This window comes from Drosophila rhopaloa, unplaced genomic scaffold (assembly GCF_018152115.1).
Source record: "Drosophila rhopaloa isolate 14029-0021.01 unplaced genomic scaffold, ASM1815211v1 contig_3, whole genome shotgun sequence".
Taxonomy (NCBI): Eukaryota; Metazoa; Arthropoda; class Insecta; order Diptera; family Drosophilidae; genus Drosophila; species Drosophila rhopaloa.
This window is the reverse complement of record NW_025335123.1, coordinates 16052909-16079878: the sequence shown is the minus strand read 5'-3', so window position 1 is coordinate 16079878 and position 26970 is coordinate 16052909. Positions and strand designations below refer to the sequence as shown.

Here is a 26970-nt window from a genome sequence, read left to right as displayed (position 1 = left end):
ATTAGAAAAGATGGTAAGTGTAAAAACTGTAAAAATGATATGACATTAATACTTGTGCAAACATCAGTTAATGTATGTTTGCTTCTGTTTCTCCGAGTGGGCCCTTTAATATTTACATATTTGGAGTCATTATCTTTCACCCGAAACATAATCCAACCGAGTGCGAAGTGTTCTCGCCTCTGCACAATAATGCTGCGGAATGGATTGGATGTTGAGTGTTGAATGTGTTTTTGATGCAGTCTCTTTAGCTGGCTTAAATCAATCCCAGCTCGTTTTCATTATTTTTTATTCGCTGTACGTACTTTCCAGCACCAGCATTAATATCATTGGGCCCCAAGGGGACTGCCACATGTGCAGTTCGCCAGCCGCCGAGGACAAATGTCAGCAAACGGGACGCGGTTTTACACATTTTCAGCGATTTCCACGAACCGAGCCCATATCCACCCACCCCTCGCTATACAGTTGAACTTGACTAACTCGAACTTCCCTTCTATAATTCGAACAACATTAATTTTTGTACACTATTTTTTATAAGTCAAAAAACTACAATAATAAGAAACGTTCCAAAAATGTTTCAAAAAAATAAAAAACAATTTTATTTTTTTTTGTTTTATATATATCTTTACGAAATCTTTACAATATAAAAACAACTGGTCGCCTAAAAATATATTTAAAAAAATATAGAAAATCTTTTCCTAACCCGAAGTCTTCACAACTCGAATTTTTTTCTAGCAGATGGTGACTTATGTTATGGAGGTTCGTCTGTACGTGATATGTGATAGATGTAACACGTATCTGCGACTGGATGAAGGGCGCATTAATCGCCGCACGATGAGCACGATGGCTGTCGCAGATGATAATGGCAATACAACTGACTGCACAATGAGCTGACCATATGCGCACATAGACAATAAAATACGCCACCACCCCCTTTTGAAGGCCGGTGCATTTGACAGTGGGCGCAGAGGCCCATTCCACAGTGGCAGTTACAGTGGAAGTGGATGTAGATGTGGCAGTAGGCACTGCCAGTTGCTGGACAAACGTAGCACATTTAATGAACATGCCGACATGAGTTATGGCCCGTTTGTTCGCTTTTGCTTTTTCAGTTATTCAGTTACCCTTGAAGTGGGCATTATAATTCAGACAACCAGGGAAGTGATTTTGATTTTATTCACCAGATCGAATTACGAGATATACAGGGGGTGTCACTGAAATCTCTAGCGCAAACCTGCTCAAAATATTGTGTTTGAGCTTTGGGGTTCTGTAAAAGGATATACATTCTGAATCAGTTAAAGAATTTTGAGAGAATCATATGAATTACGGAAGGTACTTCTGGGTACCTTAATTTATTAAAATCCTAACCACCAAGAACGCTAATCCATTCAAAAAGAACTGCAATGACTCGAGGGTTTTTTAAAATACTTGTAATTTGAATAAACTATGTTATGTGACCAACATCCTTCTTGGATGTTTCATAATCCTTTAGACATTTTTTTGCACAACTCAAAAAATGCTAATATTAAAAACATACTTTTAGAAGTACTTTATTTCGAATAGTAGATTCTATGATTTTTAAGGATATAATTGACAGTTTGCAAGGGCATTCCAAAATTCGTCCTCTCACGCTTTATTTTTCCCTTGTTCTTTTTGACAACGAAATATTGCGAATCAGACACACAGCTGTTGATGGGTTTTTCAGTTGGCGATCTGCACGGACCGAATGCAAATGATATTTCACATTAACTTTGATGGAGATGAGCGAATTCCGATTGTGGCGACACAGACACCCCAATCCCAATATCAGACTGGGACTGCATTTGGGATCTCCAGGGGGAGGTGATACTCGTGTATCTCTATGGTGAGCTACGGGGTTACTATGTATGCACCCCAGCCCCTGTAGACAAAGTGCCAAGTCAGACAGATGCAGACGTATCGCATTTACCATTCCGTACTTTGTGCTCATCTTTATTTCTTGGCAAGTTGTGTGCAATTCATTAAAGCGAAATCTGCTCGAATGCGAATAATGCAAATTGCTCTATTTTCATTCACAACGGCTGGTATTTTTTGGGGGGCTACCAGGGGCGGCAGTTGCAACAATCTGCCAGAGTCGACGACAAATTTATTTGTGGCACATGCAGCCAGGAGCATCAATGAAAATGCTGTTCAAGCAGTTGTCTCCCAGGCATTTTGCACTAAAAGTTCAAAAATTCCATTAATTATTCTCGAGAAGAGTTCGCCTGGTTTCGCTTTCTTCTTCGCTCCGCTCCGTTTCGGTTCGGTTTCTTCATTTCTTGTTGCACTGCTAATTTTTCAAGAATTTGAAATTTCTTAATGGCCTGAGAATGGGGGGCTTTCTGGGGCGGGGGCCAAAATGCTGCCCGTTTGTCTGGCTCACCTAACCCCTAACTGCACTGCTATTAAATCCTCATCTGCGGATAACGAATTGCAGGCAATATAATTTCCAAAATCTAGAAATTATTAAAGTACAGTTATTTCAGGATAAATGGCTACTAATGATTTTTAATATCAGTTTATAATCATTTAGAATCATAACATAAGCTAAAAAAAATGTAATATAAAAGGAAAGCGCGTACTGAAATTGGTTTTAAATAATTTATATGAATTTATAAACAACCATTATCTACACAACAAAAACAAATGTTTTTTTAAATGATATGAAATTATACTCTTTTGGGAGAAAATGTTTGATGTATTTAGGAACAAATTTAAAGAACTCAATATTAGCAGTGGGTTAAGACAATGTTCTTTAACGATTTAAGCCGTTTTGTCTTTGACTAACGGAGATGGACTTCTGTGTTGTTTTTCAGAGTGCAGGCTTACCCCTATCGCTATTTTCCCCCCTTCACCGTCCTCCTATAACAAGGCCGGATGTTCTCATTGTGCTTCGTTTTCATTTCTACTTACATGTCTCCCGCTTCCCCCTTTCCCAGCCCCTTCTACCAGCCTCACCCCCTCATTAATGCTGCGCCGGAAGCGCCCAGCTGCTGCCGGACTTTGAATTTATCGGGCCGAAAAGGGGGAGTCCATGGACGGCGGGGCATGGGGAAATGGTCAAAGATGCTTCGGAAAAGTTTTACCCATTTCATTCCCCAGACTTCGTTCATGATTTCAAAAATGCGTTATGCAGTGCGTAAATCAAAACTCGAGTTGGAACTAAAACTAAGGCAAGTGCAATGCGGGAATGTTTGTAACATTGCTTTTACACTGAAAAAGTTACTTGAAAATATTCACATGACTCAAAAAAATACATTGATTTTAAAATGAGTATAACAATTTTTTTAAAACAGTTTTGGAATTACACATTTTTATACCCGTTACTCGTAGAGTAAAAGGGTATATTGTATTCGTGCAAAAGTATGTAACAGCTAGAAGGAAGCGTTTCCGACCCTATAAAGTATATATATTCTTGATCAGGGTCACTAGCCGAGTCGATATAGCCATGTCCGTCTGTCCGTCTGTCTGTCCGTCTGTCTGTCCGTCTGTCTGTCCGTATGAACGCTGAGATCTCGGAAACTATAAAAGCTAGAAGATTGGCATTTTGCATGCAGATTCTAGGAGTTCCTACGCAGCGCAAGTTTGTTTCAAAAAGGTGCCACGCCCCCTTTAACGCCCACAATCGTTTATATACGATTTTAAAAATTTAAATATTTCGGAAAAGTAAAAATGCAGTTTTATTGTGTTTATCAATACATATCGAAATGTAGAAGAACTTTTTCAAATCGGACCATTCGTTAAAAAGTTATGCGTGATCAAAGTTTCTATCTCCATCTCCCTCGCACTCCCTTTACCTGAGTAACGGGTATCTGATAGTCGGGGCACCCGATTATAGGGTTCTCTCTTGTTTTATTTAAAAAACATTTGAAATTTGAATCTTAAATATGCTTAAAATATCCTAAAAAGCATTGTGTTTTGCAATCACTTCTTGGTAGATAAATATTTATGTAAAAATGTAAAAGCATTTTTCCGCTTGGATGGAATAGCGTTGCCCATTTAATTTTTGTCGACCTACTGCTATTATTTGAACCGCAGCTGTAATTAAAATAACATCTTTAATAAACAGTAACTCCTGTGAAATGTTTGAGTGAGAAAAACTTACCTAATGGGAAGCACTGGACGCAAAAACTGGCCCATAATATAAACTGATATTAATGGCAAGTAATGTCCGCATTCAAATTCTTTTTCACAAGATAGTTTTTTTGTCATCTTAACATTCTAAAATCAAATTAATAAGTAACAAAATATACATCTTGGTTTTTTCGATATATATATATTATTAAAATTAGTGGCATTTCTTTCTGTGTAGTGAATAAGTTGAGTTCTTATTCTTCAAAGCGTTCTCTGAGGAAGAGAGTCTCCAAAGGGGCTTACTTTCTCTCACGATCATTTCGACAGTTCACCGTTATGTTGCGACAAGGCTAACCTTTTTTTTCGCGTTCTCTCTGCGGCCCTTTTATTTATTGGACAGCCGCCACACGCAACAACAAAAACCGCAAAATGAAAATGGAAATTCAAAGAGCGGCGGAATGAAATGGAAAAGGGGTGTGGGAAAGTCGAATCGGGTGGTGTGGGGTGTTGGACGGTGGGGTGCGGAGGGTTAAGTAAACGGGAGTTTGTACCTAAAAGTTGAGCACTGCAAATGGCTCGCCATGGGCGCATAAATTTCGAAGCCACCTTGTCTATTTTTTTGTTTTGTTCTTTTCTTTGCAGCCATTTCTTTTCATATTTTGTTTTTTGGCAATTTCCAACATGCAACATGTTGCAATGGAGTCATAAGCTGGAGAGCCCATCGCCCCAAAACCCAAAACTTTTTCCGGGACCGCAAAAAAATAAGTCGGTGAAAAAATGTTTATTCGCCTCGCTTCTACTTCCACTTCCTCTTTACTTTTTCGTTTAAACAGTCACAACTTGTATGACTCAAATTGGTAACAAATTTCATTGAAATAGTTTTTAAATGATAATTTTTTTAATTTGAAAAAAGTTATTCAGAATGCAACTAAAGTTTTTCTAAATTCACTTTTGTATTTTAACTGTGCTAAAACCAATTTTCGCATTTAAAATGTGTCTCAAAATGTATCTTCAAATTTTCAGAATCAAAAAAACAAGTTTGTGTGTCCTACCAATTTTGCTAGAATTTATAGAAATACATATTATCCCTAAAAATTTAGAGTTCTAGCTCTTTTTCTAAATCTTGTCTAAATGTGCCTTCACATTGCGATAGCTGAATAGAAAAACTATTAAAAGTTCGAGTTAAAGAAGTTTGACTGTATTAAAATTATTTTTTTTTGAAAGCGGTCTCTTTTCTAGCTTTATTAACGTTTTTGGTGTTGTTGGGCTATTGGGTGGGGATGGAGATGGGGATGGGGCTTCAGAGGGACTGATATTGTTTGCTGGCAGCGCAGTCTGTAATATTTTTGCCGCATAAAAGTCAAAATATGCAAATAAACTTGAAGTAGGGGCGGTGAAGAGGGGGAAAATGGAAACGGGTGCTTTACTTTATGCATGGGGCGGCTAATACGGTAAAACAGACATAGGAAAAGACTAAAACAATGGGGCAGATAAAAGGAGAGGAGTACAGACGGAGGCAGCGTGGCTTAAATAATAAATGTAGTACACGCTTTGAAAAAATTTACTATACTTTGGCAAAGGAGGTTATAAAAACCTTACACACATTGGCATTTGTATTTACTGGGCATACAAACATATGTATGTCGGAGAGCTGGTACATGTTCTCTGTAGGTCAGTGTGTGTTCGCTTAAGTGCATTTCCTAGAACGTCATTAAAAGTAGGCGACGCATAGGCGGGACATATTTTGGAACTTTGGATTGTAAATGCGCAGTTAAAGGGAAAGAAGCATAGTAGCGGAAATTGAGTGTCTGCTACTGAGTGAGGTCTGATCGTATGTCGCGAACTGAGTGAGAACAGAGGCAGGAGCAAAGAAGGAATTGATAAAATTGAGCTCTGCGTTCTCGGAGGTCAGTTCGATTTGCGGCATAGAGACGAGCAGAACTTGCTGTGCTTTAAAGAATAAATAAAAATGAATCCGTCACCAAACGAGCCCCCGATATCAGAAGTGGGATCGGCTGAGCCTAGAGTTCAAGATTCAAACCAGATCCTCGCAGCTCTTGAAGCACAGAACCGGAGTCTAATGGACATTATCAAATCCATGCAGAATCCAAGGCCGGTAGCAGATGCAAAGCCTGTACATGTTGCTTTGCCGAAAGCGTTCTGACTGTGCGGGAGCAGGCATATTGGAGTGAAAGGATCGCATTATACGATGTTTTAAGTGCAACGAACTGGGGCATTACGCTAATTCATGTCCTAAAATCCGGACCAGCGGAAATGAGAAGATTTTCGAGAAGCGTGTGGACATTTGCACTGTTTCCCCGCCCAAGGGAATAATAAATGTATCCGGTGAGTCAATTCCATTTTGCTTCGACTCAGGAGCTGAATGTTCGTTGGTAAAGGAAAGCGTTGCAGACAAGTTTAAAGGAAAGCGACTAAACAATATTGTGAAACTAAATGGCATCTGTAACGACTCTATCTATAGTACAATGCAAATCCTTTCTAATATAAATATTGAACAGTATTGCGTAGAAACTTTATTGCATGTTGTAATGGACAAATACCTAAATTACGATGTTTTGATTGGTCGCGAAATATTAAGCCAGGGCTTTAGTGTAGCAATAGACGCTGAAAAATTTAGTATTTACAAAACTAAAAGAGTGAATGTCGTAAATTTTGCCAATTATAAAAACCTTGTAGATTCCGATGGCGACTTGAGTAACTCCGATAAGATGGCCTTGAAAAATATTCTGGAACGTTATTCTGATTGGTTTATAGAGGGAATACCAAAGACTCGGTTAACAACAGGGCACTTGGAAATTAGGTTAATAGATCTACAAAAGACAGTGCAGCGCCGGCCATATAGACTTAGCGAAGATGAGAAAGTGCATGTACGTTCTAAAATCGATGAGCTCCTTAAATCTAATATTATTCGTCCCAGCTGTTCACCATTCGCTAGTCCTATGATGCTCGTTAAAAAAAAAAATGGCAGTGATCGTCTTTGTGTAGATTACCGTGCTTTGAATGAGAACACAGTCTCAGACAAGTATCCTTTGCCTTTGATTTCTGATCAGATTGCTAGGCTGCGTGGGGCAAGTTATTTCTCATGTCTCGATATGGCCAGCGGCTTCTACCAAATACCGGTACATCCAGATTCAATTGAGCGCACCGCTTTTGTCACCCCCGAGGGTCAATATGAATTTTTGACTATGCCGTTTGGTTTAAAAAAACGCTCCGTCCGTGTTTCAGCGCGCTATTATTGCAGCATTGGGAAGTCTTGCTTACACTTACGCCATCGTTTACATCGATGATGTTTTGATTGTGGCCGAAACTAAGGATGAAGCCTTAGATCGATTGGAGATTGTACTAGAAACTTTGAGCAAGGCTGGGTTTTCATTTAATGTAACTAAGTGTTCCTTTCTTAAAACTAGGATAGAATATCTGGGGTTTGAAGTGAGCAAAGGACAGATTCGCCCTAATCCACGCAAAATTCAAGCGCTGAGCGAATTGCCACCCCCAAAAACGGTTACGCAATTAAGACAATTTATAGGGCTAGCATCTTACTTTCGGCAGTTTGTGCCAAAATTTTCTGAGACTTTAAAAACACTGTATTCGCTCACTTCAAAGAAAAATTCAGATTTCGTTTGGCTGTTAGAGCATGAAAGAATTCGCTCGAAAATAATATCCGTTTTAACCCAGGAGCCTGTGCTAACCATATTCGACCCTCAACATTCGATTGAACTTCATACAGATGCCAGCGCAATTGGCTATGGTGCCATTTTGCTTCATAGAATCGACAAAAAGCCTCATGTTGTTGAATATTTCAGTAAATGCACGTCACCTGCTGAATCAAAATACCACTCATATGAGCTTGAGACTTTGGCAGTCGTCAACGCCATTAAACATTTTCGTCATTATTTACAGGGGCGTAAATTTGTTGTATTTACAGATTGCAATTCGCTAAAAGCTAGTCGAACAAAATCGGACCTTTCACCAAGGGTGCATCGATGGTGGGCTTTTCTACAGTCGTTTGATTTTGACATTCAGTACACGAAAGGTGAAAGAATGGCACACGTAGATTTTTTATCAAGGAATCCGATGATTAAAGAATGCAAAAGCATAGAGAAAATTGTTGAAAAGCGAATTGAATTGACTGAGGTAACTGACAATTGGATAGTTTCTAAGCAACAACGGGACCCTGAAATAGCTGATTTATTAGCTAAGCTTAAAAATAACGAACTGCCGGAAAATTTAGATAAAACTTATGAATTGAGAAAAGGCGTTATATATCGAAAAATACAAAGGAACGGCAAAAACAAGTGTTTACCTGTAATACCTAGGGCATTTAGATGGGCAGTGATTAATCACGTCCACGAATCTATTATGCATTTAGGTTGGGAAAAAATCTTGGATAAGGTATATGGGTTTTATTGGTTTGAAAATATGTCGAAGTACGTTCGAAGGTTTGTCGAAAACTGCATTACCTGTAAACTAGCCAAGCCACCGGTTGGGAAAATTCAGGTGGAATTACATCCGATTAACAAGGTCGAAATTCCGTGGCACACAGTGCACATTGATATTACTGGAAAGTTGAGTGGAAGGAACGACCTAAAGGAGTATGTAATTGTTTTGGTGGATGCGTTCACAAAATTTGTTTATTTTCATCATATCTTAAATATTGACACAGAAAGTTCTATTAAAGCCGTCGTGTGTTTGTTTGGTGTGCCTACTCGAATTATAGCGGATCAGGGCCGTAACTTTGCCAGCTCAGGATTTCGTGATTTTTGTTCTTCCCAAAAAATTGAGCTTCACTTAATTGCAACGGGCGCGAGTAGGGCAAATGGCCAGGTTGAACGTATTATGAGCACACTTAAAAGTATGTTGACCGCTGTCGAAACAAGTCAGAGATCGTGGCAAGATGCATTGGCTGAAGTACAGTTGGCAATGAATTCCACAGCTAATCGAGTCACCAAGGTCAGCCCATAAGACAAGCTTATCGGTAGGGAAGCTAGACCTTTCGGCCTATTGCCAATAGGTGAAGAAGAGGATAATTTAATTAATAGAGAATCCGTAAGAAAACAAGCTAAGGAGAATATGGAAGTTAATGCTCGTTACGACAAACGTAGATTTGATAAGAACAAAGCAAAAATAATTAAATTTAACGTTGGAGACCATGTATTGTTGAGAAAGGAAGAGCGACACCAGACAAAACTTGACCCAAAACATAAAGGTCCGTTTGAAATCATTGAGTTACTAGATGAGTAAGAGAACATATAAGAGAACATATAAGTATGCGCATGAATTTTTGAGAGCATTGCCGAATAGACAAATAAGTGAAGAAGTTGATGAAGAATTCGACGACTCAAAAGGAGCTGAGTCTGATTCCCAAGTGGGAAATGAAGATATGGATGGCACTGTAGGTGCTTTGGAATCCCAAGAGGGGATTTAATGACCGCACCATAACAGATGGACATGTTATGGCGGGGGTCAGTGGTGACCGCACCATAGCAGAAGGACTTGCTATGGCGGGGGTCGGTAATTTGGTGTTAATGAAAATGCACAAGTTGATAAAGTTCATAAGTTAGTATGAATTGTTAAATATGGTTAAGAAATAAAAGTAATGTAAAGAATGTTATCAAGAAACTACACTAATGTTATTGTAATGTGTTAAAGGAACTACACAAATGTTAAAAAGTGTTAAAGGAACTACACTAATGTTATATAGTAAGATGTGTTAAAGGAATTACACAATTGTTAAAATGTGCCAAAGGAAATGCACAAATGTTTTATTTTACAAAAAGAGAATAATGTTATTAAAGAATAACTAAATGAATTAATGAGATTATGTTTAATTGAAGAAATGTTAATGAAATGTTTTAAAGAATAAAAATGAATAACAACTGACGTGTGAACATGGAGTGATTTAATGATAGCACACGAGGACGTGTGATTTGTCAGGAAGGCCGTGTCGGAGAGCTGGTACATGTTCTCTGTAGGTCAGTGTGTGTTCGCTTAAGTGCATTTCCTAGAACGTCATTAAAAGTAGGCGACGCATAGGCGGGACATATTTTGGAACTTTGGATTGTAAATGCGCAGTTAAAGGGAAAGAAGCATAGTAGCGGAAATTGAGTGTCTGCTACTGAGTGAGGTCTGATCGTATGTCGCGAACTGAGTGAGAACAGAGGCAGGAGCAAAGAAGGAATTGATAAAATTGAGCTCTGCGTTCTCGGAGGTCAGTTCGATTTGCGGCATAGAGACGAGCAGAACTTGCTGTGCTTTAAAGAATAAATAAAAATGAATCCGTCACCAAACGAGCCCCCGATATGTACATATGTACATACACTGGGTATAAATAAACAATGCCCCTATAAGGGCGAGGTGGGCAATAGGGGGTTAAGGGTAGCGGCATTTCCATATTGTTGCTATAATCAGCGGCCGCTTTGATTCATCTGCATGTCCGCAGTGGCGGGGGAAAGGGGGTTAGATGGCCATATAGGGAGAGAGGAGAACCTTTTGGTTTTGGCTTTCTGCTTTGCCACCCCAGAATCATCAAAGAGCTAACCCGGGAGCTAACAACGTGCAGACCAAACCCAACCCAAGCCCAATCCCAAACCCAAGAGGGCAAGCCCAAGGCAACCCAGTGCAACCTTAGCCCCCAACAAACTCCCTTCAACCACTCATCCAACACACAACAACAAAAAGTACACATCGCAGACTCACAGACTCCGCCACTTGCAACTTCCAGCCACCAACCTGCCAACTGAAAACTCATGCCTTACAACATGTTCGATGGCAACATGATCGCTGCTCGAGTTCGAGAGCAATGCTAACAGAGATGATTCAGGACTTGTGACACAAAAAATTGCTAACAGCCAATAATTGCCAAAAATATATAATAATGTACAAAAAATGTTTTTTAACAATGGAACATAGTTAGGAGAAACCGAATTTGGTAATTCTCTAGAAGTTAGAGTTGTCCTTAAACATCAACTATCATTTTTATATAAAAAATTTAAATGTTGTTTTATAATTGACAATGTTTTTAATATAAGATAACAAATTTACAGCAACTCAAGATGTTTTAGTTCACTAATCATAAGTACAAAATAAAAATGCAATTTAGTTACATTTCCTAATTAATGACATTGAGAGTGGCCCGAATACTCTCGCTCATCACTTATCTAGCCAAATCCAGCTATAGCTATTGGATTTGCTGGTGCTGCAGTAGTTGTTGCTGTTGTAGTTGCCACTGATGTTGCTACTTTCGTTGTTGTTGTTTTTATCTCGCAGCCTGACAGTTCTGGGCTGAGTTTTAGTGTTGCTGTTTCGGTTTTCAGTTTTCTGCTCTCTGTTTTCGTTGTGTCCGCCAGAGCAGCATTTACCCTCGACAAGGCTGGTTGTTTTGTTCGGCTCTTGAAATTTCCAAATTTCGCACACAGTTCGTATACATTATATTTCTCTTTTTCCGTCGCGTTCTTCGTCGTCTTTCGAGTGTGTGTTTTTGTTATTGCTGTGCTGTCATTTTCGGGTGGTACGGTACTTTTTGTATATTTAACAAACGTTACAATTATTTTTTTTAACGTGTGTTGCTAACAGTGTACTTTTACTCAAATAACAAAGTCAAACAAATAAAGCATGTTATAAAGAGAGAACACACAAGAAAACAAAAATAAATAAAGAGGCAAGGTTTTGTTGTTGTCGCGCAGCATGTGGAGTAATAGTTAACTGTAACAGTTAACGGGGGATACCAAGGAGGAGGAGAAGGAGGCAGTGGAGAAGCAAAAAGAGAGAGGGAGAGGATTTACCGCTACGCTTCACTAAATGCAGTCGACGCTGCGATTATTATGTGCCAGCCCCAACAACAAAAACAATAACACTTGATACGAAAATAAACAAACAAAATCAATCAATTAATCAATCTGCTGAGCACACCGCTCTCCACGCCCACACACACACGGCAAAACACACCCAAACACACACAACACACACGAGTCAACGCCCACGCCCATTTGAGAAAAAGGTGGGAGTGGCAGGACGAGAAAGGAGGCAAAAGGAGGAGAAAAGAGGAAAAAGGAGGAAAAAGGAGGAGAAGAACCAGGCAACATGTTCCACTCACTTGTTTTGATGGCCTGCGCCCTTGCCGCCCTCTCTGTCGCCCAGGAGGCGGGGCCAGCTCGATCGAAATCATTATCGCTTTCGGCATCGGTATCGGTATCGAGTCCAGGAGCAGACCCAACATCCCCCTCCCCCTTCGCCAGTAAACAGCTGAACAGATGCCGTCAAAGTTGCAATCAGCAGGTAAGAACAAGAATAAAATAAGAGTTCAAGTCCAACTCGAAACCCCAGACTCTGAACTCAAAACTCAAAACTCAGAACCCGAGATAAGGCCCCGGATCGTATCCGTTTCGATCCCAGTCGTTTGATGGACAGTTGTATGCCCAGTTGAGCGGCAATATATATATAAAACATAGCTGATAGGGTAGGCGGTGGGTACACAGAGAAAAATAACAACAACCTCCTGCACTCAAAAACTAAACGATCGATTTAAATTGAAATCTGCACAGAAATAAAACAGCTCGATATCAAATTCAAATCGGTAGATTTAATAGATATTAAAGGGTATAACAAGGTTAAATTAAAATGAATCCTCAATCCTTTTTTTTAGGTAAGAACCATAGAACAGTTAACATGCTGGTATTTGGTAAATTATGTATATATTTTAGCCATTAATAAATTTACTACGTCGATTCAAAGATTCCCAACCGGGTTAACTTATCCAAGCAAACATGAAGTTTTATGTTTTTATGATCGTTTACAACCGTGAATTTGCATTTTTTTTTTGTTATTTAAAGGTCCTGCATAATTTGCTTCTCTAATTTATTCATAGTTTGGAAACCGCGTTGCTTAAAAAATGGTTGTCGTCGATTCGACAGTCTAGGGTTAAAAAAAAGGTCCTTCAAAGTTGCAATATAGTATAAATGCAATACAAAGTTGTAGAAGGCTAATTTAATAAAAGATAATATTAAAGGCTTTGAATCAACTGGAAAAATAAATATTTCCGAGTCACTTGGAGAGCAACGCTCTGCCGTCAGGTACTATTTAACTGGATTAAGATTGCCCTAATTGAGGTCTTGCCGAATTGATCCCGGACCGACCCTTTTCTCTGCGTGTAGGGACAGTTGTGCCCCGGTCGGCACCGACCTTCAAGGTTAGGAGACGTCGATGACAATGACAATGGTTCGTGAAGGCACCAGAAAACCAGAAAGCGACGTCATTTTTTATGCCTGCTCGCTGGGTCTTTTATCTTTTATCTACGGGTTGACATCGGAGCTATTGCCGCCGCTGCTTCTGTTGCCGGTTATTATGGTTGTTACCTTACTTACCGCTCAGGTAGTCGCCGGCCGCTAGAAAGATGTCAACTGGGTGGTCGAGCGTCGCTAATAGAGATCGGGAAATTGAATTTGAGCCGACAATATAGACAATGGTCAAAAAAACGCAGGCCACGCAGGAATAAAGCTCTCGGATCGAATTTGTACAAAGCTGTCACCGATGGATACGGATAAACGACGGTGCCCATGAACTTTAGTTGAAATGCCAAAGCAAAAGGAGATGCTTTTTAAAAAAATAGAGCAGGTGGGGAGAACAATGGTCAATGGAAGCATCCAAAGAAATCTAAAAAGGAGCTTTGATAAATGACCGCGAAAAATTGGAGACAACTGGAAATGCTGGGTCTAAGGCAAGCTACAGAAGAATAAAAATGGTAAAAGAATAAAAAGGGGTTTCAGTTCAACATAAAGGTGTTTTAGAAATAATATAATTTTAAGGTGTCTTACATACCTTGGTTGGTTTAAAATGTCTAACAGAAATCAAACGAATCCTTAGATTTAATATAGACCAAAATACCTTAAATCAACATTTGCAACAAACCTTAAGGCAAATACAAATTAACAATGTAAATTCAAAGTTAATACTTCATTAAAAAAAACAGCATTTAAATGTACATAACTAATACCCAACTAATCAATATGAATAACAAAGTTCTGCAAGCAACAAATCCAAGTTGAAAATGCCACTACAATCGAACGCACCCCCGAAAACGCTGAGTTGACACTTTCTTGTGTTTGCCCCTAAACAAACTTTGAAACCCCAGGGATTCGGTTTTCAGTTTCCCCTCCATTTCGTGTAACCGATCCCCACCGAAATAATTTTAAATATGTCCCCGATGGATTGAAATCAAGACGGAAAAGTTTCTCAAAGATTTCCACAGTTGATTTTTTAATGCGTGACTTCCTGGAACCGCGCTGATCTGTCAGCGATATCGGAAACATAGGGGGAGGTTGACAACTATGGATTGTTAATAAATTTCAATCAAATGAAATCAAATCAAATTTTCATATCAATTCGATCCGACCGGACCGAACCGACCAACTCCCCAGCCCAAGTACACATAAATCAAGTGGGAAAAACACGAGAGTATAAATATCATCTCCGATTTCCAAGTAAGCCGAACTCTCTGTGGCGACGAGGTGTACGGATGGGCTTGGGTTTTTGGTTTTTGGTTCGAGTGGGGAACGGAGGAACAGCGCATTCAACCCAATTGACTCGAGGAGTGCTCATGAGTGCTGTGGCGACACTTACAAAGAAACATGGGATGAAACTCGAGAGGCCAAGACACTCGGACTGTCTACGACACTCGAAATCGTTCTAGGGAAACGGAACGCTAAGTTACTTCCAAATATAGACCAAAAGTTTATTGATTTAACTCGAGAAAAAAGCAGCAATTTGTCCAAATATAGTTTAATAGCACTTTGATATAAGATTGTACAATTACTCATCATGCCTCGTAAATAGTTAGTTGTAAAAGGTGGAATAAAATCTATGCGATTTCTAAAGATTGTGTTAATCCAAAAAAAAAGAAGCCTTGCAAAACTATTTAAAGTTTACTAAAGGAACCTTTGGCTAGGGTTAATCTCGATGGTCAGACATAGATTGTAAAATAACTCATTCAGATATTTCTTAAATATTTAAATATGCGCAACATCTAGAAGTTGCTAGATTTATGAGCTTATTAAATATTTATTAATGTTAATTCGATTATTCGGATTGAAATGGCAGATGTTTCCTATAAATTTCTTCCAATGAAATGTGCCTTTAAATGGGCTAAGGCTTTTCGGCATTAGTTATGCCAATCTTTGTTGATTATTTAGTCCGAAATTGCAGATTTTAGGCACGAAATACTTAAGCTTTCGCTTGTGTGCTGTCTGCATTCCTGATCACCGTCATCATCTCCATCGGATATGCCCTTTGAAGTCCGCTCAAGAGTTTTGGATGGATGGAGGTAAAGTGGTGGCGGTGGCAGTGGCAGTGGTGCAGGATGCCTTGTCGAAAGTCAAAAGTTCTTAGGGGTCGCAGGCAGGGCTAATTTCATGCTCGGCTCGCAGGACTAACTGGAACTAATCCACCCATCCATCCATCCTTTCGTACAACCCCCAAAAACTGAGAAATGAGACCCGAGAACGGGGAATGCGAATGCGAATGCGTTGCTCAATCAGCGCCAAATTAACACCATGAAAGACTTTTCCTCCATCTCCGTGGGTGGATGGTTCGATGGGTGCTCCAGTGGTTTGGTTTGGTTAGGTTTGGATGCCCCTGCACCCAAATGTTTGGGCGGATTTTGTTGGGTGGTTCGACGGCCGGAAGATTCGATCTTGATGTATATGCGAGGCACGTAGTTTGGCCGCTGCTGGTGGTGGAATCATCGAATATATCTACGTATGCGTACGTGTCTCATAAAAGCCGCTCAAAAAACTGACTGACTGACTGACCCAACTTTGGTAATTTATGTGGCCTACGGAGCCATGTGCCCGGTCTGCACACTTGCGAAAAAGAAATAGTTAAACAACTCTACAAAGACATCGGGGACTACAATCTTTAAAAAAAACTTTATGTCTCCTAATTATATATATCTTTAAATTTTTATAAGGTAAACATACTTTGCTGGAACTAATATTATATATGTAAAACCCATTACATTGTATTAACATATTGCATTGTTTCAAAAATATTACAGAAATAATTTTAATTTCGGGAAACAAAGAAAAAAAAGTCTACAATAGAAACAAACAGTCTAAATTGCAGGGATTTACTGAATTTTCTATATTTACCTGCCTTGTGTGCTGTGCAGGCAATGTTATTTGAGAAAATGTTTTCACCCATGTACGAACATCAAATGTGATTTTCCCATTTTAGGTGGGAGTTTTGACACTTTTCTTCAAGTGCAGAAACCGGGGTGTGAAATACCAGGGCAATTGCATGTAAAAGTTGTCCCTGCCTGCGTTTAATTTATATAGCCCAGACACATTTTGGGCCAGGTAGTCTCCTCGAGACTGTGGAAAGCGAGGGAAAGCGAAGAAAATCGTGGAAAGGGCAAGCCGACGGGGAAAAGATTTGCCAGTTCAGCGTTTTCATTCAGTCATTCGGTCATTCATTCGTTTATTCATTCATTCTGAACGCCTTATTGTTGTTACTTATCGCCCAAGTTGTTTCAGGTTCAGGCCTCGTCCACATCCTCGTACTCATTTCCAGACCCTGTCCCAATCGCAATCCTCCCCTCATCAACTACATCGTCTACATCTTCAGAGGCCAAAAATTCAATTGAGCGGAAAATATGTTGTCTTTGCGATTTTCCTTTTGGCATTCGTCGTTTTTATCTGCCACAACTGCTCGGTTTGGTCCTGCTCCTCCTCCTCCTACTTCTGCTCCTTTTCCCTTTCCGTTTGCGTTTCCCTGATTTTCCTGCCTTATTGTGTAATGATGACAAAGTGCCGCCGTCAAAGTTGGCCCAAAAGGTGATGGCAGCCATTGTCCAGCGGGTTTTTCCTTTGCCAGCGTGATGGATGATCGATCCAGATGCAAGTAGCTGCTACATTTGCAGAAAGTATGGATGCATTTAAGGGCTTAGAGAGCTGGATAGCATCGGAGTGGCTTAAGGTTGCCAAGGAACGATTGAGCAAGGAGATAACATCGGAATAGTTTAAGTTTTAGAAAAAAGCGATTTAGCTTCACGGGATTAAGATCGTTGTACACAGATAGTAAAACGGATTCCAGTCTTAAATAGCTTAGATTTAATTTTGATTTTCAACTCAAACCGACACTTATATAGATTTTTCCATTAAGTATTAAGTATAGCAACATTAAAGTAATTTAAGGTTGAAAAAACTCACTAAGTTTTCGGCGAATAGCCAAACGATTATAATTCGAAACGGAAGGCTGATTATTACGAAGAGGTTTGATGCTTTGTACACAGGTTCATGTTAAACAAACATTAGAATGTGAGTGTTATTATTATTATTGATTTTAATTCAAGTTGAAACCACATATGCTTGCTAAAAATGCTAACAATAAGTCACTTCCAAAATTATTTATATAGAATTAGGATGCCTAAATAATCACTAATTTAAAGCAACAAAAACACCGTGGTTTTTATGAAATTCTACATAATCATAATTATAAAAAATCGAGTATACATTTCAATTACAATCCGAAATAAACTAGTATGACCAATCGAGTGAGACTGTAGATAAAGATTTCATAAATGTGATGCCGGCAAATGCAATAACCATAAATCTGGCTTGCACCAACATTAGGGTTACTTAACCCTCCCCTGAAATCGAGAAACTGAAAACGAATGCCCAAAGAATTGAGATCTGGTTGGCCCGCCTCGTTTGATTTTTTTAATATTGTAAATTCCGAGTCATAACAATTTGTCACGCACCCATCGCTAATCGCTGTCGACTCATTCGCCCATTCATCTGTGTGTCTGTCTGTCTGTCTGTCTATCTGTTTCTGTCCGTTTTGCCTGCCAGCTCATTCATAAAAGGACTGCGGACAGGGACCGAAAGTGATGGGCGGGGGGGTTACTGGTCCTGGTACTACGTACTGCCCGCTGTTCTATTTTGTTCCGTTCAGCTCAGCTCAGCTGCTTTGAGACTAAGGCGACAGTTGACAAAGGCTAAGCAGGCAGTCCGGTTTGATCCCGATCCTCTGGCCCCTTCCTGTCGCCATCGTCCTTCTCCTCGTCCTCGTCCTCATCCTCGTCCTGTCACGGCAATCCTCCTCATTATCCTCATTGCCAGGAGCGTGAAATTTTCAATTCGCCATAGACGAACACAAACGTTTGTGGTCATTTACGTGTATACAGAAACGGTCGGAAAAATAGCAGAGGGATTACTTAAATTACTGAAAACAACAAGCCATTTACCAAAGCATGCCCTGCTTTATTCAATGGTCAATTGGTTTTCATATTGGTATTACGATGTATATTCCTATTTTAATATTCCGGAAATGAGGATTTAAAAATATCTAACAGAGACGAGGCTTACTGTAATATTTCTTTAGTTCAAGAGTTTTATGGAAACTCGGGGTTAATAATATTTTAATTGTCACTTCCTAATAAACTACATTATTTGTATTGTGTAAGCTGTGAATGTAAATACAAATACGGCATTTTTAGTGATTTAAAATTAAAGTATATTTATGAGAACATATATAGTGTAGTCACTTAGAGGTTTTCTTTATATAGTTTTTCATCATACTTCGAACTCTCATATTCTTTTTGACCTCTGCTGTACATCTACATAGACTTTTCTTTTTGCCTGCTTTGCCTTTTATTACAAGTTACAAATTTGCGTCTATTGTTGAGGCCATAAGATGGAGGATGGTGCCGACTGAGGGAGGGGGGGCGAAGGAGTCTGCTGATGACTCCTTGTTGTTTGTCCTGGCAGCCCGGGGTCTTGGGCCTGATTACTTTTTCCTAGCTTACTTAAAATTCGATTAGGCCACGCCCACTAACTAACTTTGTCCTGTCTCTCTTTGCAGCTTTCCAAGGACTGGCATTATTGTAAGGATTCCGTTGATTGCACAAACGTAAGTATCTCATCCATGTTTGTCTTTGTGTGACAGCCTAACGATGTCATTAACCCATTAATGCTGGCTTAAAACTGCTCGAAAAGTATAGATTCTCGAGTGTTTGGCCATATATATATATATATATGTGATCTTCATCAATATGCATAGTAAACTCAAGCTAAATAGATTGGGTATTTGATGAGTTTCAAAATTTTAAGAACAAATTCTGAAAGCTACGTCTTCAAGAAAACACTATACATCAATTTGTTTGATTAAAAATATATTAGTTCAAGATAGTACTTTTTAATTAAAGAATTTTGCCTGTAAATGAGTATGCATTCTACACTGGCTTTCTACAAAAATGTTGCTATCTTTAAATTAAAATAATTTTATTTGGGAAACACGACTTTATTTGCCATTCCGGCGTAAATTTTATTATAAATTTAACAATTTCAAATTCCTCCAGAGGAGTATCCTTTTAAATGCTTGAAATTAAATCTACATTTATTATACCAAGCCGGCTGAAAAAGGGTTTCCATTCCGTCGCACCACATTGCCAACCGTAAACATTTTTAGGCACTTACACGGCAAGGACATGAATTATTCCAAATGAAACAGCCAGGCCTTAATGGGTTAAACGCTGTCGCTTGGGGCGAAAAGTGGCGACCGAAGGATGAACAAATTTCATTGCCTACCTGCGGGCGCGCCACATAATTACAAGAAATAATTGACAAATAGCTAACTTTCCTTTCCCTTGTTTCTCCCTTTCCCCCACGCTTCGTGCCCTGCCTCGGGCGTTGTCCTTGCTGCTCCTTCGCATCCTTCGCTCCTGGATACACCCCCGCCCTCCCCCACAGTGCTGCGAAAAGCTGGTGGCCCCGTTCGAGCTGAGGATCCTGAAGGCCCAGCGCCAGGAGTCGCTCGTCCTCACGGACATCGGCTGGGATGAGATGATTGCGAACGCCTCGCGCCAGTGCCTGATCACCTGGGAAGTGTCCGGCGGCGGCCTCATCGGCAATCTGGTCACGGACACCGCCCGGGCGGAACTCTCCTTGTGGCCAGACACCGTCTACAACATCCAGGTCAAGTGCAAGCACAAGGTGAGTCCAAACTAAATATAAATATAAGAAGCACTAGGGAAAATAGCCAAGGGATTAAACATTGTACTGTCAAAAAAGGATATCTTGGGGTATATTACTCAAAAAACAGCACCCCTCGGCAATTAAGAATTAGGAGTATTACTTTAAAGGGGGTATAAACCAATGATAATAATGAGCACAAGGTGTCTACGTATCTAATAAACCTTTTGTTGTTATCTAGAGATAATATCTAGAGATTTTTAAGGCAACCACAAATAATGTGGAAAAAACGTTAACGAACTTCTTGCTGCTGAGTAAGAGATAAGAGATCTATGAAATTGGGGTAAAGATTATGAGATGCTTCAATATATAGTCACTAGTATTTATAACTTATGTATTGTGGGGAAAGAATGTAACCTCTAACCTATTCTCACCTTTTATTCTTCATCCTTTTTTATCTGATAGCTCACGGGTCTGGTGCGGCGTTCGATCAAACTCAATGTAAACACTAGTCGGTTGGTGGGCACGACAACGACCACGACCACGACCACTCCAAGCACTACAAGGACCCAGGGGCAATCATCGCAGTCCGTGGACCACACAGATCTCTTGGAGCACTCGCAGCGTATTCACGTCCGACCTACGGATCGGGTGTATATAACTAGTGCACTGCCCACGCCCAGCAAACTGGGCGGAGTTGTTTATCCGGCCTTCGGGGCCCTGGCCTTCTTCCTGGCCCTGCTGGTCATGTTCCTCTTCCTGCGTCCGCAGCGCAAGCGATTCCCTCTGGATGCGGACAGTGCGGACACGGCCACGTTGATAGGTCGGAACTCGTGCTCCAGGAACTCACTGGACGCCTCCACCCTGCATGTCTAAGGCGGCGTACCCGGAGAACTTGTAGTCGTATATATATAGATGTCTGACTATGTGATATTCTGCACCCCAAAAAGCAAAAGGAAGCGAAGACAACTGTGTACATACCCCTCACCGCGTTAGTTAGCCCCTTCCTCCCCCCTCCCCCAGAAAAAAAAAGAATACCCTATCTAGCGGTTCGATAAGATAGATCAGATCAATTGGAATCGGAACGGATCGGATCTAAAAGTCAAGCAACTTTCGCTCAACTAAGTTTAAGTTTTATCCTCTGCCATTCGTAGATCCCAATGCCAAACCAGCGCAGTCATATATACACGCATGATTAACATACATACATAGCTCTATATACATATACCAACTATATTATACACTTAACGCATTTACTATATATATATCATAGTTATACAAGCAGACGCAACTAAAGATACAAGTGCAGATCAAGATAAAGATACAGATACAGATACGTTTACGGTTACGGATATAAATATATATTATATTATTATATTATATATTATATTAAATTATATTATAGACTAGGGGCCAGCGGCCAACCAACTACATACACCAAACTAAATGCAACAAATTGCTACAAATTTTTTGTCAATCGTCGTCGCTCGCTTGCAAACATACAAACAAAAAAAAAACATTTGTTTTTATCTCAGGTTAAAAACAAATAAAAACAAATTAATACAAATACAAAATATCATGCATCTCTTTTCCATTTTTCGTCGTCTTTAAACTTAAATGAAACATAGTACATAAAAAGGAAAACAAAACAAAAATAAATGAAATAACAACTTAACAAGAAATACAACTTAAATCAAAAGTAAATATTTTTCAAAATTTTTAAATGTTTATACCTAGACAAACTCAATTGAATTAACATCAAAGTAAACTATTATAAATGACTTACTGTACTTGAGCATGTAAAAAACAAAGTAACAAAGTAACTAACTGAACTAAACTATGGTTAATACGGTTAATTAAAAATCTAAGCTGAGAAAACTTCGCTACGCAAAATGCCTGTAAATATTATAGCCCTAATTTATTTAAATTTAATCCATTGTTTTGTTAACCTATGATTTTAAGGAGACCCCAAAAAATAGAAGGTTTTCCAGGGGGAAGATGGTTTTGAAATTTACAGGAATGTAAAAGGAGTTTTTACTATACAAAAGAAAGAACAACTTAATATGATTAATGGAGTGTTCGTGTTTTTGATTTTTCTTAAAGGGAAAAAAGTATGTATGTTTTTAATATCGGCTCCGATGGTTGTAGTAATAAATTAGTAAATTTCAGTGAAATATATCAAGTTAAAAGAACTTCCTATCCAATTTAATAAAACCAATCTTCCCTCAATGGAACCTCTGGAGTGAGAACTTTTTGGAGTCTAAACTCATTGCCATATAATACAGTCCTAGTTTAATTTTAGTTTAGTGATCCAATTGTGTTACCTCTTTTTTTTGTGGCAGAGACTCGTTAAGACTAAATACGAAATATGCCAATCACATTTTAGATATATGCTGTGTATGAATAAATTCGGATGAGAAGGATGGAAGCGGAAGTGCGGTACCCTTTCAACATTTATCCTTTATTCGTTTATTATGTAAATATAATTTGATTTGTTATTGCAGCTCATTTTTGGCTACTTTTATTTGTTACGGGTTGGCATGGGAATACATATACACATACCCCCCTCCATATAATCAAAAAACTAAGGCATCGATTTTTGTGCCCCCCGTTCCTGTCTTCTCTGTTTTCCCCGAGTTTCTCCCTGTCGTCCTCCCACTTATCATATAAATTAGAGTTGGGATATGCAAATGCATTCAAGAAGACGGGGGGTTGATTGTGTAAGGGGTCGTGTCGATTATGAGAAACTTCTTTGGCTAGATGAAATGGAAAAATTCCTTTGCCGCAGCCGGAAAAGTATTCTCTAAAGAATTTCCGATTAAACTTTTCCTTTCTTCATCTCTTTGGCAAAAAACTCTCTTTTTGGCTTTCAAACTTTTTCGTTCGACCGTCTCTCGTTGTTTTTTTTTTTATTTTTAATTTCTTGCCGTTTTTTAATTTAATTTTTTTTGTTTTCTTATTCTTTTTTTGGATTAGCAAAGGGGGTTGGCTTTGGTGGCCACTTGGCTGCCATTAGATCCGATCCCCTTAACCCTCTGCTGCCCCATCATCCCCCTTTTTGTTCAGCTGTTGTTCGCTCGGCCACTTCAGCTTTCCCCCCACTCTACATTCTCAAGCACTTTTTATAAACCAAATTAAATTTATATGCCCCTACAGCTCCCGGGCCCCTCCCCCCGCATCTTAACCCCTGCTCGCCGATGTCTGTGTTGTTTTTTTGTGGGCCAAGCCAATCCCAGGCTCTCGACGCTGTCAACTGCCAATTAGCTGAGCATTTTTCAACATTTTAAATTGTCTTCGCAGAGTGCGTGGTGCAGTCCCCTTTCCAAGGGGCTTTAGTGGGTTAAAAGGGGGAAGGAGGGGAGCGGTATTAGGTCCGGGCGACACTTGAGTGAGACGTCCAAGCGATTTTGCTTTTATAACCCCAATACCCATTATGGAAAAGGGCATGTCCACTAAATACCCTTTACTAGTGTGATTACTCCATTAGGTCTTCATCACTCTACACACACGTAGCGGTCATCATTTCTTCATTCTTTTTTGATAACTATTTGTATGGTTGTTTAGGATTTACTGCACTTCAAATTCCATTCCTTCATAAATAACTACTCAACTAAAATCTTCCAAATAAATACATATAAATATAGAATATTCTTAAAATAAAAAAATAAAGAATACAACTAAGTGTGGACTGAAAAACGTGTTAAACTTTGATTCCTTTAAAGGTACATTTTAATCTTTTCCTATTTTTTATATCACTTATTTCTGAATGTTTTCAAATAAATGTAAAAAAAATATCAAACTAGGTGTATGTATTTATATCCAATACAAATGTTAAATGATAAAGAACATTTTGAACTTATAAAAAAACAAAGAATACTTAACCAAATAAACTTCTTCCTGATAAGCTAAGCATAATTATAAAAATATCGGATATACGGATTAATATAACATATTTAGTTATTTTTTCCTTTTCCTGATAAAATGATTTGAAATAAAGGAAAGGAAAACATAGACTTCCAAAAAAAACATTACAATAAAACGTTTCTCAAGTTTGCGATTAATTGACTAATTTTAAGCTTTATTTTGATTTTATTTTGAAACTTTTTATAAAAAATATTTAAAATAAAAATTTGCCAATTCAAATAATGTTGAATATTGTTTTCAGCTAAGAAAAAAAAAAATTTCAAATGTTAACAAATAGTTACTAAGGTACTTCATATAAAATATTTTTAATTCCAAATCCTTTGTTCTTTTGTAATAATTGAAATTCAATTCAAGTGAAATGCAATCTCAAATTGGAAACCACTTGTTTTTAACCAGAAGTTGGATTTCCAATTGCTTTTGATTTTAGCGGAAAAAAAGAGAGGGTAATTCTGGTGCGGTATCTATATCTTGCATTCCCGCTCTATGTTTGTTTTAGTTGTTGCCTCTCGTTGCTTTTGTTGTTCGGCTGTCAGTTGTGCAGCGCGTGCTTCATTTATCAAAAAGCAATTACAATGTTATTTCGATAAAGATGCTCCAATGCTCCCCATGGACACGCCCACAGTCACGCCCACGCCCCAAAAGACACACACCCAAACAAACAGACACAAAAGAAATTCGGCGGGAGAGCGGGAGAGAGATGGAAAAAAGAGAGGGCCCACCTGCCAAATCCAAATCATTTGCCAAATTCCACCTCTCCTCCCACTTAACCCTTAGCCGTGCCCCTAAGCTTCACTCCCACTCCAATTTCCACTCCCAACCCTAACCCCTAACCCGGTCCCACCCCGTTTAGCTTTTTGATTTTTATTTTGTAATATAAATTACCAAACAAGCAAAAAAAAAACCCAAAAACGCTAAGAAAACAAAAGCAACTACAGTTGTTGTCAAAATAATAGCAGTAGGCTCTTGAAAAATTAAACAAATAACCAAAGGCGGTTGATTTTTAATCAGGGCAAAGCTCAAAGTAAACTTCAAACAATTTAAGAACCGTTTTCCGGTTTTTTCTTGTCATTTATAAAATAAACAAAATTAAATCAAAGTTAGATTTTTAAAGATTGATGAGTATTTACTAACAAAAAAATGGAAAAAGCATTTTTAAAATCTTAATTTAACTAAGTTAACACTGGTAACCACTACTATTTTGACAACAGCTGTACATATATAGAGTACCTACAAACATATTGTATTACAACACGATGGAAATGAAAAAAAGGAAGTAAAAACAACAAAAATTATTAATTCTAAGTAGACAAAAGAAAGAAGTGGACGAAGATGAAGGAGATGGAGAAGCAGATGAAGCGCAAAGCAAACCAAATAAAATTAGACTACGACTAAAAGGCAAACGAGAAGAGAACAGAAGAGATATCTTGGCTTTTTGGGTGGTTGGGGGGTGAGAAGTGGGCGGGGTGAGTGGAAAAGCGAGCATGTGTTTGAGCCATAAAAGGTTTCTCATTACAATTTTGTTGTTGTTCCCGCTGTTGTTCTTCTGTTTTGTGTCATTTTTTTTTCTTTTTTTGGCCAAGGGTCGTCGCATCGTTGCACAAAATTACTTTTTTCCTTTCCTCCCAAAAGTGCCAGCGGGTAAGGGGGCAGGGAGCGGGATGTTTTGGGGGGCGAGGAGATTGGCCAAGGGAATAAAACAACTAATACAGCAGCAGCGAGCTAAAGAACACTGCGAAGAAAAGTGGCATCTTATCTTATAATCTAAAAAACACCCCATCTTCTACAACTGATGTTCAGTAATGTCCCAGCGACTTTAACAAATGTTTAAAAGTAGCCAACACTTTTAAAATATTTAACGATCTGAACACAATATTATATTTCACTGAACATTCCCCTATTATATTTCCAATTCTTCTTTTATTTTCGGATAAATTATTTTGAACGTAATCCATATTAATACATATTAAGGATATGATATCCTTTAAGTGCCTAAAAGCAGGCTATGATATTTCAAATCATAATAATTGGAATAATAAAAAGTATTTATTTATACCAGACATCACTTAGTTCACCATCGTTAAATTAGTTATATACAAACTGTGGAGTGGTATCATACCATAGTTTACAATAAGGTTTCGTACAATAGGACAATGTAAACATTAAATGTATAAAAAAAGAATACAAGAATTAATTACAAATATTTCAACCATTAAAATTTCAGTTTTGCCTGTTTTAAGTGGCAAACAAACTTTGACAGTGAATTTAAGTGCGCGCGAAATGTCCTCATTATATTATCAGCATAACTTGTCATAAAGGGACATTTAAAACTTTGCCTTCCGCTGGTAATTTACCTTTTTCTTAATTGGCATCAGATTCACCACCCTTTGGCCGCAATTGTTTTTCCAGTGCAGCGGCAGCAGCCCGAAGGGCGATTTCTGTTCAAGGCAGTTTGCCGGGGAGAAGGGCAATTGTAGTTCCCGGGGGGAGTACTTGTACCAGGGAGGTGGGAGGTAGGAGTAGGACCAAAGACGGGTAGAGAAGTGGACACCAAGGGGGCCAAGGCTGGCTCGGAAAATTGATAAATTTCTGTGGCAAATTTCCACAAATATGAAAAGATTAGAGCAACTTTTCAATTAAGAAATGGAAACTAATCTCAATCATTGCAGCGACAGGCGGCTCTAGAGCTTCACTAGCCCCACAAATTCCCCCTTTTGGGCACCGAATGGGGATACAGTTCAACTTTCCTATCTAGAACTAAAAAGTGGAACTTGAAAAGTTCGATTTTGGTCATAAAAAAATGCTGTAACATTTACTTTAATTGTGAATTTTTTGACCGAACTGAAAAATATAAAAAAAAACTTTTGTTTTAACAATAAGATATATTTTTCCATTCATATATAATATATGACTTTTAATTATTTTAATGTTATTCAATTCTAAAAACAAAATTTAAGCATTCAAAGTTTTGAAGTTTACA

At 38.7% G+C, this 26970-nt stretch overlaps 1 protein-coding gene across 2 annotated transcripts; it reads left to right on the top strand.

Annotated features, from left to right (window-relative positions):
* The first annotated feature begins 5734 nt into the window (after window positions 1-5734).
* LOC108048485 (transmembrane protein fend) lies at window positions 5735-25409 on the top strand. 2 transcript variants are annotated; one of them, XM_017129212.2, is made up of 4 exons: window positions 5735-6432; window positions 18961-19008; window positions 19848-20090; window positions 20535-25409. In XM_017129212.2, exons 1-4 carry the CDS (start codon window positions 6424-6426, stop codon window positions 20943-20945), a joined length of 711 nt encoding a protein of 236 aa, XP_016984701.1. In that variant the 5' UTR covers window positions 5735-6423; the 3' UTR covers window positions 20946-25409. The 2 variants fall into 2 exon arrangements, with proteins under 2 accessions (XP_016984701.1, XP_016984700.1); XM_017129211.2 differs by lacking the exon at window positions 5735-6432 and adding an exon at window positions 11344-12381.
* Window positions 25410-26970: the final 1561 nt, after the last annotated feature.

What these genes read in the sequence shown, in the direction of transcription:
- LOC108048485 (XM_017129211.2), top strand. Translation starts at nt 12,187, where the DNA reads ATGTTCCACTCACTTGTTTTGATGGCCTGCGCCCTTGCCGCCCTCTCT. An exon ending in GTCAAAGTTGCAATCAGCAG is followed by an intron (nt 12,382 to 18,960) that starts GTAAGAACAAGA and finishes CTCTCTTTGCAG; the next exon opens with CTTTCCAAGGACTGGCATTA. An exon ending in AGGTCAAGTGCAAGCACAAG is followed by an intron (nt 20,091 to 20,534) that starts GTGAGTCCAAAC and finishes TTTATCTGATAG; the next exon opens with CTCACGGGTCTGGTGCGGCG.